A 14,316-nucleotide genomic window follows, 5' to 3' on the forward strand; every position below is an offset into this window, starting at 1 on the left:
ATGATGAGAGATTTCAGACTTAGCGCTGTTTCCCTAAAGCTTTGGCTGTGTGCACCACTGGCAGCGCGGGGACTCCAGTGGGCAAGGGTATTAGTCAAGACACCAAGCTGTGGTAAAGGAAATAAAGCGGAACCGTTGTCTGCATCGTAAATCTTAGTTAAATTGCTTTAATTTCCCAGCTCTTTATTTCCAGCACTTTATTCCCACGGCGTACTTTAATTGTGAATTATTATGTATTTCAGAGAGGAAATCATATTAATGGATTTTGTTTTTTTGTACTCTAGCAGGCTTGGTGAGACTGCATGCGTTAAAAAAAAAAATCATTGAAATGTTTTTTGAGAGAGTGATGAATAGAGCCACCTTTGGCCTGTACCATTGCTTCATCAGCTGTTCAAGTGCATCTTAGGGGATCTTTTACTGTTTGGTATGGTTTGAGAGGTAGTCACTATTGCCGTGTGAACCTCTTAGCCTCTTAAAATAGACAAGTTGCCTGGGAAGGCCTCTCTGGACTCAGGAACACTGGAATGAAACTCTTGTTTTAACGTGCTGTGGGATGCTAAAGCTCTAGTGACTGCACAGCCTCCTGCAGCTGAGATTTTAGGTGGATTTGCTGTGGTCTGTGGGTGCAATCCTGAAAAGAGCTGAGTTGGGAAGAGCGAGGTGTTATTTCCAGGTGGCACCCCCTCAGTCCCTATGACCTGCTCCTGCCCAGCGTGCTCGCTCTCTCTGCACAGTACCCCTTCCTGTTCCCTCCTCTTGCCCATGCCTCAGTTGCAGCCTTAAATCTTAAATCATAAGCTTTTCACTCAGCAATTGCTAATGTTGCGTTTCTAGGAAACCTCTCATCTGTTTACTTCTTGCCTGGGTGAGAACCTCCAGTGCACTTCCCGTGGCCGTTTGGTACTGTGGTTTCTGAGGTTCAGAATCTTCATTAAGGATGTGCTGGAGGGACATCAAGATGTGTTCCTTAAAAGAACACAAATAGCCCTCTGCGTTATTGGAGTGCTAGATCACCTGAGCTCGATCACCTTTGTGATGGTGCTTTTGGAAAGTTTCATCCTTAATCTTAGTGTGGCATAAGCCTAAGAGTTCTCACTGGGCTGCTGAAAGAATTTTTTTAATATGAATTTTAAATTTCTGCTGTATATCCATGTGCTCCTGGTTGCAAGTACAGAATACAGAATGCCCCTAATTGGGAAGTGCTGTGCTGTGATGGGATTAGTCTTCCTGAAGGTAAATCTTTGAGCAAAACCGGGTGGCTTGGACTCCTTTGACAAACATGGCCCTCTGAGCAGCAGGGTCAGAACAGGTACTGTAGCTGTCAGATCCCTGTTAGAAGATGGGATATTTTTTCAGTTAGTGACCTGCATTAATCTTTACAGTGGTGGAAGTCCATTAAGTTTGGATTCCTTAAGCTATACTGCTGGAAGGTCTGGAATATAAATGAGAATTAGGCCAGCCCTGGCTGTGGGAGTGGACCAGACAGAAACTGCTAGCAAGTCATTTCCATCTCTGCTGCAAGGCCTTCCTGAGTCTGTTAGTTGTGGAATATGTAACAGCAGCACTGGGAAGATGGGGAGGGTGAGCGGTAGAAACCTTTTGTTTTTCTAAAGCCATTCTATTATTTCCACTTTGTTTTCTTTTTCTTTGCTTTGTCTTTTGTGTCTGTCTTGAGGAGAATGAAAAATTAACTCCAGCTCACACTTGCAAGGATTAGTTCCTGAGACTTCAGAGGCCCATTAAATGGGTCAGTGAGCTTCAGACACCTGTGATGTTGTCCGGGTGATGCATTTGGGAGGAATCTCTGAAAAAAAAGATTGAGAGTTTGGACGTCACAGTTAGCTGGGATGGCTGCACTGGACTGAGAAATTTTCATATAAGGGCATGAGTCAGTGGTATTTGACTTGTTAAAAAGTGTCCTCCCTTGGAGTTTTAAGTCAATTTCCCTAGATTGCAGTCATGCTTTTGAAACACAGAAGTAACATACGAAGAAAATCGGACTGGCTTTTGGTTCCTTTTGCAGTATACCTGTACGATTGACAGTAAAATGAATTTCTGAGAAGAGCTGCAGTAGAACATGGGTTTGTCCATGTCTGAGTGTATGTGGTAAGTCTGTGCTAGTGGTTCGAATTTGCAGTCTCAAAGAAGATGAAAAGATTAATCATTCCACAAATCAGTTAACCTCTTGCTGTCACTACTAGAAATAACTGTTTTTTCTTTCCCCTGCAGCCTCACATCACCCAGTCCTATCCATAGCACAAAGAGTGAATCCACTGTAACCCAGTCAGAGGAGAAGGTGGAATTCATCATCCACGCTGAAGAAACAGAGGCTAAAAGAGGTATCTTGCAGATAGTGCTTTACAGCTCTCACGTTCCTTGTGATTTTGTTATAACACAGACTTGCTGACAAGCTCTACAAAGACCTGGAATGAACGTAATATATTGAGTGCGGGGTATCTGTCCACACAATATTAAATCCCAAGACATAACACTACAGTTGTGCCATAATATGACAAAGTCAGGGAGACTGGAAAAGTAATGTTTAGAAAAGCCCTGGAGAAAGATTATGTCATGTATTGTTTATACTATGGGGAGAATGCTTTCATTTTACATTAGGCTCTTTTGAAAAAATACTCAACATTTGCTTAAAAAAAGACTACAGCCATGTGAACTTATAATACACATGGGGCAGAATTTGGCCCTGTGTAAACAGGAGTCTGTTACAATGCGCCTGTACATAGGTTGAGTGGCTCTTTGTGAGGAATGGAACTGTTGCAGTATTGTTGTGGTGTTTGCATTGAGAAGTCAATGCCGTATTGCTGCAAATGCCCTGTGGCGTGATCAGTTTGCCCTTGAGATGTTCAGACAGAATGACAGAAATGTTTTCAAATAAGTTTCTGATGTGACTTCTCTCAGCCGTGCAGCCTAGTAATACCTATTTCTAGTTAGCTTTCATCCCAAAAGTGAATGGCAGGGACTCTTCTAGGAGATGTTGAGGTGTCTCAGACAATAGAGCCTTTCTGCAGTGCTCTTTCCAAAGTATTTGACTGAGTAGTTCAGTTGCTGAAGTAGCTGGCAGGCTGTAGCTCTTCATGTGCTCCCTTGCTGCACAGAGGTGTTTTACTGCCTGTCTGTAGAAGTACCACATCTTGCAATAGCCAATCTTGTCTTTGGTCAGTGAGGTGTATGGGTAGCTGTGTCAGGCAGGTATAACAAACTGGCTCACTCTGTGTCTATGCAGGAAAAGCTTTGACATGGTAATTGCAGGCAGTCCTTGTATGTGGTGCAAGTGTCTTCTGGAGTCTTTGGTTATGTCTCATGACCATACTCACCTCTTCTCTCTTACAGAAGAGACAGAATCTCAATTTCAGCCAGAGTGGAAGGCAGGAAACCCTGAGTCATTTCTAGAGAATTCATGGGAGGAACAGCTTTTGGAACAGCAAGACCATTTGGAAAAGGAAATGGAGGAAGCAAAGAAGATGATTTCAGGCCTGCAGGTAAGTGGCTTCTTTTCAGCCAGCCAGCCTTCTCCATATTCTTATGGAACTCTCCATCTCCAATACATTTAGCAGACTTCAGAAAAGATTATAACGTAATTCCATGCAGTTCAGGCAAGACCTCTTTTTCTTTTTATTTTATATATAATTGAGGGTTCTCTGAAACTCAACGTTGACATGATTTCTGGGGCTTTTATTCTGTGGGGATGGAGGTAAGGATGGGAAGGAAGAAGAAAATATTGCTGTAAAGACTGAAAATCAGTGATATCCAGTAATAGTAATTTAGGGGGTAAAGGATGTGCTCAATGCAGGTAGGTAATGATTCTCCTTCGGAGTTTCCAGAACAAAGTGTGTACTTAGAAGCTGATAAGTTTCCTGTTATCTTTTGGTTGGAGTCCTGCTCCTAGTTAGGTTCACTGACTGAGTGAACCATTCTGCAATGCCGTGCTAACTCTTGAACATGCTGTCGCTGTGCAGAGCATGTATGATACTCTGCAAAATGGGAAATATATAGCAATGTTTTCCTATGTACTGGGGCTTTCATTCTTCAGCGTGATGCTTGGCAGCTCACAGGTGTTTTTTAGCAGCCTGGGAGAATGGTGCAGTCTTTCTGGGATTTGTGTTTGGAAGTAATGCAGAGAGACAAGGAATGTCGGGAAATCAATAGAGATTCATGGGGTCACACAGACTTGCACCAGTCTTTGAGTGAACTGGTCTGAACCATAAGATTTGGCACATTCCCTGCATGACTTATTTCTCTATGGGACCTTTTTCTCACTGCCCTGTTCCAGTCCCTCTGTGACCAAATGACCCTCCGCCCCGTGTGTTTGTGTGACTCCACGTGGGAAGTAGAGCCCCTGATCCATATGGTAAAGACCCTGAACTCTCTCAGGCATATTCCTTTCTGTTTGTGCTGGGAACCATACTAGCTTTGAATTGTAAATATTTATGTGCCAGTAAACAAAGCAGAGATTGTGTGAGAAGCACAGGCAGCCGGGAGGGTGCTGTCCGTGTGGACAATGGGCAGGAGACACAAAAGACTGCAGAAGAAAATAGATGCTTGGTGCACTGGTGAAATCTGGTTACATTATGTGCCCAATGGGAGCCAGGAGAGGCAGCACTGGAAGAAGGACTGGCATGTTTCGCTCTTCCCAGCCCTATGTTTCAGAACGAGGGCAAGCAGCTGGCATTGCTGCCCCCTCATCCTCCGGGAATAGGAAAAGGCAGCTGATGTTGCTTGCCAAGAAATTGGATTTGATTAATTGGGGTTTTTTTTTCCTTTCTTGCTCAATATTTCAAAGCCTCCAGTTCATGAAGATTGCATTGAAATATCAGGGACCAATATGCCCCATAAGGAGCTGAGACGATGGCAGCTTTTTATGTTTTTGTGTGATTCTTCCTTGAGTGTCCTTCTGGGCTGAATTTGGGATGTGCTCAGAGAGCCTTTGCATTAACTGAATACAGATTGCTGACAGTTTGCTATTTGAGAGCAGTTACGGCTCTGCCTGCTGACAGAATTTTCCACCAAAGAACTCGGCCTGTCAGCCTTGACGTCTTTTGAGGATGAACTGTACATAGGCTATTTTGCTTATAGCCATAGAGTTCAAGTAGAAATAAAAACTACCTGAAAAGAAGGAACGTGATGATAATCTGAATTACTGGCTTGTGCTCACGTATGTGACATCCTAGCAAATATCAAGAGTGCTGGAAATTGGAGGCAAAAAGGTCAAATTTTTCAAATTAAAAAGGCAAATTGGAGCCTCTCAGGTAAGGAGAACCAGTGTGGCATCTCCTAACCATTCAGCCTGCTGGAGATCTTGTTGTCTCCTACTGGTTGCACTTACTAGGGTGCAGGTTCTTGCCTCCTTCAGGTTGGGCTCGGTCTAATGTGGAAATTAAGGCATCTTCCTGCAGGCATGTGGGAGTTCTTCCCTTATGTAGGCAGCAGTCCTGAAGGTGCCTGTTTTGCCTGAAGTAGGACAGAATTATGCTTCCCTGAATATCCTGTTTCTAAATTCTGGTTTAGATGTGTGATTAGGAGAATGGCTTCTCTCCAGGAAAGGGGAAGTGCGAGGGGAGAAGGGGAGCTGCCAGTGTGCAGATCTTTAAAGGCTCTTAAGTCCCTACTGATATTGGTGGGAATTAAGACCTACACATTGTAGTAAAGACTTTATATCATTGAACTGAAGCCTAAGGTGGACTTTGCTTTCTGAAAATCTCTGAAGATAGCTACTTTTTTCCCCTTCATCTTTCTAGGCTCTGCTGCTAAATGGATCTTTGCCTGAGGATGAGCAGGAAGGTTCCTTTGTACTTTGTGAACATGGAGCCTGTCCTGAAGAGCAGCTGGTGAGCACATTCTTGTACCTAGATTTCTCTGATCCAGCAGCTCTGTGTGTTCTGTTCTGCTATAGGCATGTGCCTTATGCAGGCAGTAATTTTGGCATTCTACATTTAGATCATAATTCGAAGTCGTCTGGACCAGAGCACGGAGGAAAACCAAGACCTAAAGGTTAGAGGGGGGTAGATGAAGGGGAAAAGACATGTTCTGGGGGCATGGGATCTTTGGAGGCTATGTACCCTCTTTATTTAATTTTGCTGTGAGTGTATTGTGAGTATGATGTGTAGGGTGGTCCAGCTGTGTTCCTACCTCCCACTGCATGGGAGCTCCATCCCTCCAGGAATGTAGAGCTGCCTGCTTCCTTGAGATGACATTTAATCAAAATGTTTTGGATTTGCAGAAGGAGCTACTGAAGTACAAACAAGAAGCTCGAAACCTCCAGGGAATAAAAGTGAGCAGAAAACACTTCATCAAACATTAATCGGCATCTGCCATAGCCAAGGAGTGAGGCCAGCAGCAACAATGCATCTCTGAGGAGTCAGAGGGAATGGAGGGAGATGTATGAGGAGCGGGATGGGGGGTCCTGTACTCTGAATCTGACACTGGGAACAGGCTGCTCTTCAGGGAGGCAAAGGAGTTGGATCTTCTGGCTTCTGCTCATATCTGCAGAATTGTGGTCAACCATCACCTCTTGTTTCAACTACCACCTCCTGTTTCAGCAAGATACAACAAAAAACATTAGCCTTGGTTTGCTTGCCTTCGTTTTTGTCATTCTTGGGTGAGCGCAAGCCTTGTGAGCTTGTTATTCCTCATAGTCTTGGCAGAAGAGCATTGGGGTATCCTTATCCTCTTTAGTTGCCCCCTTTTTTTCCCCCCTATTTTGGCTCCTGCTTGCTCAATATTTCCTTGTGGAAAACCCCTTAATCTGCTCCTCAAGAGAGTTATTTTTAGAACTGCCCATCCGGCTCGCATTGGAAGGGAATGAACAGCAGTAGCTGTCCAAGGTGGAGCTCACAGCTTCTGGGTAACACAAAGTGAAAGGTGAAGAGGTAGCCCTGAGAGGGGTGTCTGCCAAGAGGATTTCACTGCACAATTAGGTCAGGCTGAGAGCTTAAGGTTCCTCGTGTCCTTGGCTGAGGTTGGCTGCTCTCTGTTGTGTGGGTGGTGCAGATGCATGGCTGGAGGTACTAACTGTAGGCCGCTGAGAAGTCCCTCCAAACAAATGGCAAATGGCCTGGACTGGAGCAGAAAGTTGAGGCAGACACACAAAAACCTGTCACAGATGGCTAAAATTTTGGCAGAGGATTCATGAGAAGGAAAGAGCAGGAAGCAAGACAGAAAGTCAGGGTCTCGGGCAGAGATCTGCATGTCTCTGACCTCTGTGCGGCCCCACTGTGTTAGTGCCATGGGTCTAAATCAGTGACTGCCCAGGGAAGGGTGTCTGCTTCTATCCTACACCTTCCTACAGATAACGTATCATTTTCCAGGATGCTTTGCAGCAAAGGCTGGCTCAACAAGATGCTTTAGTTCTTCAGCTAAAGCAGGAACTGCTGAGAGCAAACATGGACAAGGAGGAGTTGCACAACCAGAACGTAAGTCACTGTGCTGCTGACTGCAAGATTACTTTGGAAAGGGGACAGGGGCCCTGAGGGTTGCAGCAGACAGAAGATGGAGTTAGTGGTTGTTTGCAGTAGTTCTTGGGGTCGTGGGATAACGAACTGGAAGTCAAAGGTCTCTGCACAGTAAACAGTACACAGAGTCCACTGAACAGCTGAGATGCTGGAGCTTCCCCTAATCATTCCCACTTCCCATCCTCTAAGGACTTCTGAAAAAGGAAGCGGGGAGCTTTCCATGATGTTTACAGTACAGTAGCATTGCTCCTTCCTTACTGTGCATCCTGCATTAGCAGGTGGCACTCAGCAGGAGAAGCTACCATGTACAGTTCCTGCCAGGAGAGGGCAAGGCCAGGAAGCCATCGCCCTATCCAAAAGGCTGCCGTCCTTAGACAACAGCTCCCTGGACCCTGCTTGCCTGCAAATGCTTGTTGTCTGGCCACCCTTTAGCACAGGCAGAGAGGTTTGCGTTGTATCTCGAGGGGCACACACTTCACACTGCTGTTGTTTCTGTAGGTTGACCTTCAGAGGAAGGTTGAAGACAGAAACCGGCTACTGGCAGAATACAAGGTAAAAAAGCTCTTCTTTTTGTTGGGGCTCTTCTGGGGCAGCATCTAGTTCTTTCTGTCTTATGAATGTGGCTGATATCTGTCTGGTGGCACTCCCTCCCTGCAGGAAGAAGTACTGTAGGCAGTGAATTAAGTCACAAAAGCCACAAATGTTTGTAGTGAGATGGAATGACCAGATGGTCCTTGTGTTCTGTCTCTGCAGTTTTATAGTGGATCTTTTGCGGTAACACATTTCCTCTGATGTCCTGCTAAGTGACTAGCACCCTTGCAGAAACTCAGTCAGCCTTTGTCGTTGAATTACCCACTGATCCCTCAGGAATCTGTTTTCTTTGGGTCACTCATTTGCCTGGCTACAGTGCTTGACTGGAGGCTATAGGATATAGGAACCTGACTCAATGGTGTGGTTATGTGTGTGTGTGTGTGTGTGTGTGTGTTTATTTTTGTTAGTGGGTTTTTTTTTTTTTTTTTCCTGTATGTGTGTGTCGATGTGTCTCAGGTAAAAAAGCTTGGAAACTCTGGTCTAACATCTGATTAAAAATTTATAGATGTGTGTAAGTCAATTTGTAGGGGAACCTGGTCCTGACAGGCTATAAAGACCTTTACTTGCCTTGAAGAATGTGACTGTGAGCCTTACTCATTGTCTTGTTGTCATTTCCTTGATCCTTGTTGTTGCAGAAGGAACTGGGCCAGAAGGACCGCCATTTACAGCAGCATCAGAGCAAACTGGATGAAATGCTTAGACAGCTTTCAGAAGCCAGCTACCAGCAGGTATGGAGCAGGTGGGCTACCCTGGTGCCCCGAGAGCTGCTCCTTGCCCTGCCGGCTCTGTTTGTGCTGAATTTTCTGGTCCCTTCACAGGTGGATTTGGAGCGGGAGCTGGAGCATAAGGAAGCCCTGCTGGCCCAGTGTATGAAGAGAGAAGCTGAGGAGGTACGTGATGCTTTCATCCGGGTGCTGTCCGGCACAAATCTCTCACTACCAATCCCCATGAGTCATTCCCTTCATCACAGGGAGGTTGCGCTCTATGCAGTCACCCTGTGCTCCTTGTGGCATGCATGTCTCCCCCCTGAATAGGCGATGGGCTACAGCAGTCACAGTGCTCAGAGCAATGGCTTCCTCCAGATGGCAGGAAAAGGAGCTGCTCCCACAGTCCAGCGAGGGGTAAGTGCACCTAAGCGATGTTTTCCCAGCCAGGGGTTCCAGGTAGCACTGTTCTTCCTGAAGCTGCCGCTTATTAGGGGAGATTTTGCCTTCATAAGGCCTGTAGCTCTAGATGGGAAGAAGACAGCCTGGAGTTAGCCTGATGTGCTGGTGGTCTTTTGGGCAGACAAATGACTTGCAGCTGGTCCGTGATGCCCTTCGCAGCTTGAGGAACAGTTTTAGTGGCCATGACCCACAGCACCACACCATTGACAGCCTGGAGCAGGGCATCTCCAGCCTGATGGAACGGCTGCACCGTATGGAGACACAGAAGAGGCAAGAGAGAAGGGTAATGGCTTCTGAGTGTGCTTGGCATTTTACTTACACCCCTCATGCACAACTGCAAGCTGCGCTACAAGGGGAGCTCCAACACGCAAAGTGACCCTTGCTTCTCATTCTTCTTGGCTTTGCCCTTAGATCCGAGGGAAGTCACCATCAAACAGAGCAGCAAATGAGTACAGAGATTCCTGGCCTCCCAACGCCAGTAAGTGCCTTTCAGCTCCTTTGCTCTCATTGCAAGCTTCATTGCTGAGATTTCCTGGCCAGAGTCCAGGACACAGCAGCCCCTTGGGTGTCTGCCACCCCCAGCCTCTCGCTCCACTTCATTTACTTGAGCTCACTTCCTTCCCTTCAATAATTTGCTGCACAGACGAGACTTCACTGCAAAGGAATGGGGGCAAGGACCATCTCTAGCTGCTTGTTAGTACAGCACCATCGCAGTGGGAACCTGTCTGAGCCCCCTGGGTAGTGCTGCAGAATAAATAACTATGACAAATAATTACCCTTGGGATTAGTGAGAAATGTGATGTTATTTCAGGTATCCTGCTGCCTTGCACCATCTAGTGGACACAGAAAAGTGTACAACTGCCTCCTCCCCTGCTCCCCGGTCGTTTAGCTCTTTCCGCATATTCCCAGCAGCGCAGTTTTCTGTGACACCACATTTCCTGGCTGCAGCAGCTCCACTTTGCTCGTCATCATGAAATCTGCTTTTCTGTTGTTAGCTGTAAATGTCACCTAGAAAATCTGTGAGGTCGAAGGGGAAATGCCTGGCAGGAGGGGAGCCCGTTAGGTGCTGGGGAAAGATGGAGGCACCTTTTCGCTGCATTGCAGTTGAGGTGCAGCATGAGAAGAAATGCTGGAGAGGAGCTCGGGAACCAGAGGTGGGCTCTGAGGCTTTGCAGGCTTCTCCCTCCTGTCCTATAAAGAGCAGTTCTGACAGCAGCCTCTGTGTCATGTGTGTTCTGCCTGCAAACTGCAGCACTCTGTTTCTGCTTACATCTTGGCAGGCTCCATCCCCTTCACTGCAGCAGGGGATTCATACAGAGTTTTGCAGCCATCAACCTGGAATTACTTGGGAGTAGGTGCCTCCAAAGACTTCTTCAACCAGAAGGCCTTTGTGATTGCTATCTTTACTGCTTTCTTTCCACTAGGAGGACCAAATCCCCACCAAGTCGCTTAGTGTGAACCTTTCCCTGCCTCAGCTTTTGGTACAGGCACCGTGTATTGTAGGGACAGAGAAAACAAGGCAGCAGCTAGAGGGAGAAAAGCAGAAATGAAAAATCCACGTGCAGTCCCTCACTCTGGCCAAACAGAGTGGGCAGATGGGGAGGAGAGATGCCTTTGCCTCAATACTCATGAGCAGCCAGGTCATCCTGGCTGACCAGGTCAGCCTGGTCTTTCCAAGCTCCTGGTTCGCTACTGTGATGATGAGCTTGGGGCTGAGAGCACCCCTGTTGTACTGTGATAGCAGACAGACCATGTTCGCTAGTGATGGTTCTCTTTGCTCTTCTCTTTGCAGAACTGCCTCACTCGCACAGCACGCCCGCAATGAGCACCAGTGCCTGCACCAAAGTGTTGTACTTTACTGACCGCTCCCTCACACCTTTTATGGTCAACATACCAAAGAGGTGAGGCCTGGCTTTGCCTCATGTAGCGCAGGATTCCCCTGCAAAAATACTTCTGGCTCTCAGGGCAAAAGGGAAAAGGGCACAGATGGTTGCAGGCACAGCACAATGCCTGAGCTCAGTCTTTGATGGTATACTGTGCAATAGTGCAAAATCCTTCCCTTGCAGGTTAGGGGAAGTGACTCTGAAGGATTTTAAGGCAGCCATTGATCGTGAAGGAACCCACCGGTACCACTTCAAAGCTCTGGATCCCGAGTTTGGCACAGTTAAGGAGGAGGTAGGTGTGGAATGGAGCCAGTGTGATGTGCAGTGTTACCACTTAGCCCTGTAGACGCTGGTCGTTCTTGCTTCCGAATGAATGAAATCTTTGGACTTGCCTCAGAACAGTGCTGTGTTTCAAACTGGACATCAAGCTTCTCTTGTAAAGCGCTAAAATGGGATGTTTTCATTCCCAGCCAGACCAATGACATGATGTGATTGCAGTTGATTGTGGTTTGCAGAGCACCTTGTGCAAGGAGTTGGCTATTTGTAAGGGCTTTGCTCAGGACATACTGGGCAAGAAGCTGAACTATGCTTGCAGCTCTGCTGCAGCGACCCTGTGAAATCTGTTGCAGAAATCTGTTTTTTTTTTTTTTTTTTTTTTTTTTAACAGGTATTCCATGATGATGACATCATTCCTGGTTGGGAAGGGAAAATTGTGGCCTGGGTAGAAGAAGACCATGGGGAGAATTAATTGAACCTTTAGGCCCTTTCACTGTGGGGACCTGTAAGTGGCTGCTGAGCTCAAAGAATGACCAAAAAGTGTGTGGCCCAGGAGTGCAATTCAAGCTGCCAAAAGAGGGGACTTCTCTGCAAGCAACGAGTAGCACGTGCTGTTGTGTGCTTGGACACCTGACATCTAACTTTCCATGGCTAAATGCAGACATGTTGTGAGACTGAATTGACTGGTGTGTGGGAAGGAAACACCTTGGTTTGTCCCGTCAACTAAGCCCTGAAGGCCTTAACGATACATTTCTCCCTTCCCCTGCCTCTCCATTCCAGCTATGGTCTGCACAGCGATCGGTGATCTGAGCATTTCAACATTGTCCCTTTGTACACAGTATACATAAATGTGCACTGATGGCAAAAATGTCAAGCTTTGTCTTCACGAGACAGAAGATGCTGCTAGATTCTGCAAGCAGAACGTCTGACTGACACCAGTCCTGGTCTTGCATGTGCTACAGGAGCAGAGTGAACATTGTGCATGGTTCGGACTGACGGTATTGAAATCTGAGCAGAGGAGGGAAGACAGACTTACGGAGCCTTCGTGCACTGTCTAAAACAAACATCATCAGCTTGGCAAAGCTCCCCTTTCCAAATTCAGGCTACTGATTCTTAGCCTGCTCCTCCCACCTGCCTTCCCAACCTATGCTCACTTCTTGAGGCCCATTGTGGGTTTGCTTTGTTGCTGTGGGAACTCTGGTAGCTTGGTGCTTGCTGATCCACTGAAATGTTTCATTTTGGGGAGGGAGCTGGAATCACCTACTTCTCCGGGGTACTTTTCACTTCCCTCCTTGATAAGCCCCTTTCCCTGCCCTCTGTTCCCTTTCAGCAAGGCAGATGGATTCTCAAATCCCGAACAACCAGCAAACATCTCTTGAGCGTTAAAGTGGTAGCATAAATCTGGGTGCTGCATCTGCCTCCTTTTCCCTAGCCGCCTGTGTGCACTACTGTCCACTGCTTGCCAGGGCCACCTGGCACACATAAGCACAGGGGCTGGATAAGCACCGTCAGCACAGCACCCATTCCCGCTCCTTGGGCCGCCTCAAGGAGCCGAAGGTCAATTTGTGGGGGGGAAGGTACAAGCCCTGAAGTCTGTGAGTGTGGGTGTTTAGTTTGTTTTGTTCTCCCTCGCTGGACTGCCTCTCCGCCCTGCAGCTGCCATGCAGCTGGACTTCTGCAGTGCTGGCTGTGCTTTGCAGCAGACACTGTTGACTGAAAAGGTCAAGCGGCGAGTCCAGGCCCCGCTCATCCTCGGTGCGCGTGGCTCTGGCACGGGCTACGTGCATGTCAGTGCTGTGCATGAGGCTGGGGGAGGGTGGGTTTGGTTTTATTGTTTTATATTAACGTGTCCTTTTGTAACCCTGTTCCTGTTTTTGGAATGGTTTTATACCGGTTTACATTGTTGTCTGAGGACTGTGGATATTTTTATACCTGTGCAAGTGCTTTCTGTATATTTCTGCACGCATTACACTGTATTTTATTCCTTTTTCGCGTGGATGCCGAGATGTTTTATATGATCTCCTGTTAACACAAGACAGACTCATAGCTTTATTTATTTATTTATTTATTGATGGTATGGTTCCTACTGGGTCTTATATTTTGGCAGCCTGCATAGACAGTAACGTTGCCACCTCTCTTCCCCCTTGCTCACTGCCCAGGAGAGAGCGCAAGGCTTCAGCCCATGCTGAACTGGTTCACGATCTAGAGCCTTCTGTTTTCTGGTTGCAGCGATGTCCTCATGAGCAGCAGCGTGGATAGCAAGGGGGAAGTTGATTGGGGTGCGTATGTGGGAATGTATCTATCTTGGAAAGGCAACAAAGATGACCGTCCTCCTTGGAACGGTTTCTCTGTTGCACGGTGTTTAGTGGTTTGGCTGTAAGACAGCGTGGGCTTATCATACTGAAACGCAGGGTTCTTTTGCAAGTGCAAGTTTTGCTGAAATCTCTCTTACTTCAGCTTTCACTTGCTGGCTTTATTTCAGCTGGATCCGCACACTGAGGCTCCAGTTTTCTGGGGACAATCAAGGTGATTCCCAGGGTCCGTGCTTGGATTTCTCTGTGGCCTTGCCCCCCGGGGCCGTCTCCTTTTGGAGATTAATCTGACCAGAGCTCTTGGGCACAGGGTTTAGTACAGCCTTGCCCATCCCTCTCCAGCCAGCCCTTGAGGGCAGTAACTGTGTCCTGGGTCAGCTAGAGCTCTCGGGCAGCTTCAGCTGCCTCTAACCCTGGCTGTCTCTGATATCCTCCCGTCACACGCAGCGGACAGTGGAGGCCTGACGTGCCCTGTGCGCCCTGGCGCAGGGATGACTGCGAAGGAAGCTGCACTGCCCTTAACTCTTGCTTTCCTCGGTCCTCACGCACCCCACAAGCGCGGACCGAAACCGCAGTACCCCGAGGGGGCGCCGAGCGGGGCCAGCGGCCGGTTCCCCGTCCC

General features: G+C 47.4%; 1 protein-coding gene across 2 annotated transcripts in view; it reads left to right on the forward strand.

Annotated features, from left to right (window-relative positions):
- The window catches only part of DIXDC1 (DIX domain containing 1), a 31,258-nt gene extending 17,861 nt beyond the window's left edge, over window positions 1–13,397 (forward strand). For both annotated transcript variants that reach the window (XM_026041017.1, XM_026041018.1), the window contains 15 exons: window positions 2,230–2,339; window positions 3,349–3,497; window positions 5,754–5,843; window positions 5,953–6,006; window positions 6,236–6,286; window positions 7,323–7,427; window positions 7,965–8,018; window positions 8,693–8,785; window positions 8,876–8,947; window positions 9,092–9,178; window positions 9,345–9,506; window positions 9,635–9,701; window positions 11,016–11,124; window positions 11,290–11,398; window positions 11,774–13,397. In XM_026041017.1, the coding sequence (XP_025896802.1) occupies window positions 2,230–2,339; window positions 3,349–3,497; window positions 5,754–5,843; window positions 5,953–6,006; window positions 6,236–6,286; window positions 7,323–7,427; window positions 7,965–8,018; window positions 8,693–8,785; window positions 8,876–8,947; window positions 9,092–9,178; window positions 9,345–9,506; window positions 9,635–9,701; window positions 11,016–11,124; window positions 11,290–11,398; window positions 11,774–11,854 (1,393 nt within the window). In that variant the 3' untranslated portion in view covers window positions 11,855–13,397. The remainder of the gene's footprint in view (window positions 1–2,229; window positions 2,340–3,348; window positions 3,498–5,753; window positions 5,844–5,952; window positions 6,007–6,235; window positions 6,287–7,322; window positions 7,428–7,964; window positions 8,019–8,692; window positions 8,786–8,875; window positions 8,948–9,091; window positions 9,179–9,344; window positions 9,507–9,634; window positions 9,702–11,015; window positions 11,125–11,289; window positions 11,399–11,773) is intronic.
- Window positions 13,398–14,316: the final 919 nt, after the last annotated feature.

Source organism: Nothoprocta perdicaria, unplaced genomic scaffold (assembly GCF_003342845.1).
Source record: "Nothoprocta perdicaria isolate Ctin4 unplaced genomic scaffold, notPer1 scaffold_275, whole genome shotgun sequence".
Classification (NCBI taxonomy): Eukaryota; Metazoa; Chordata; class Aves; order Tinamiformes; family Tinamidae; genus Nothoprocta; species Nothoprocta perdicaria.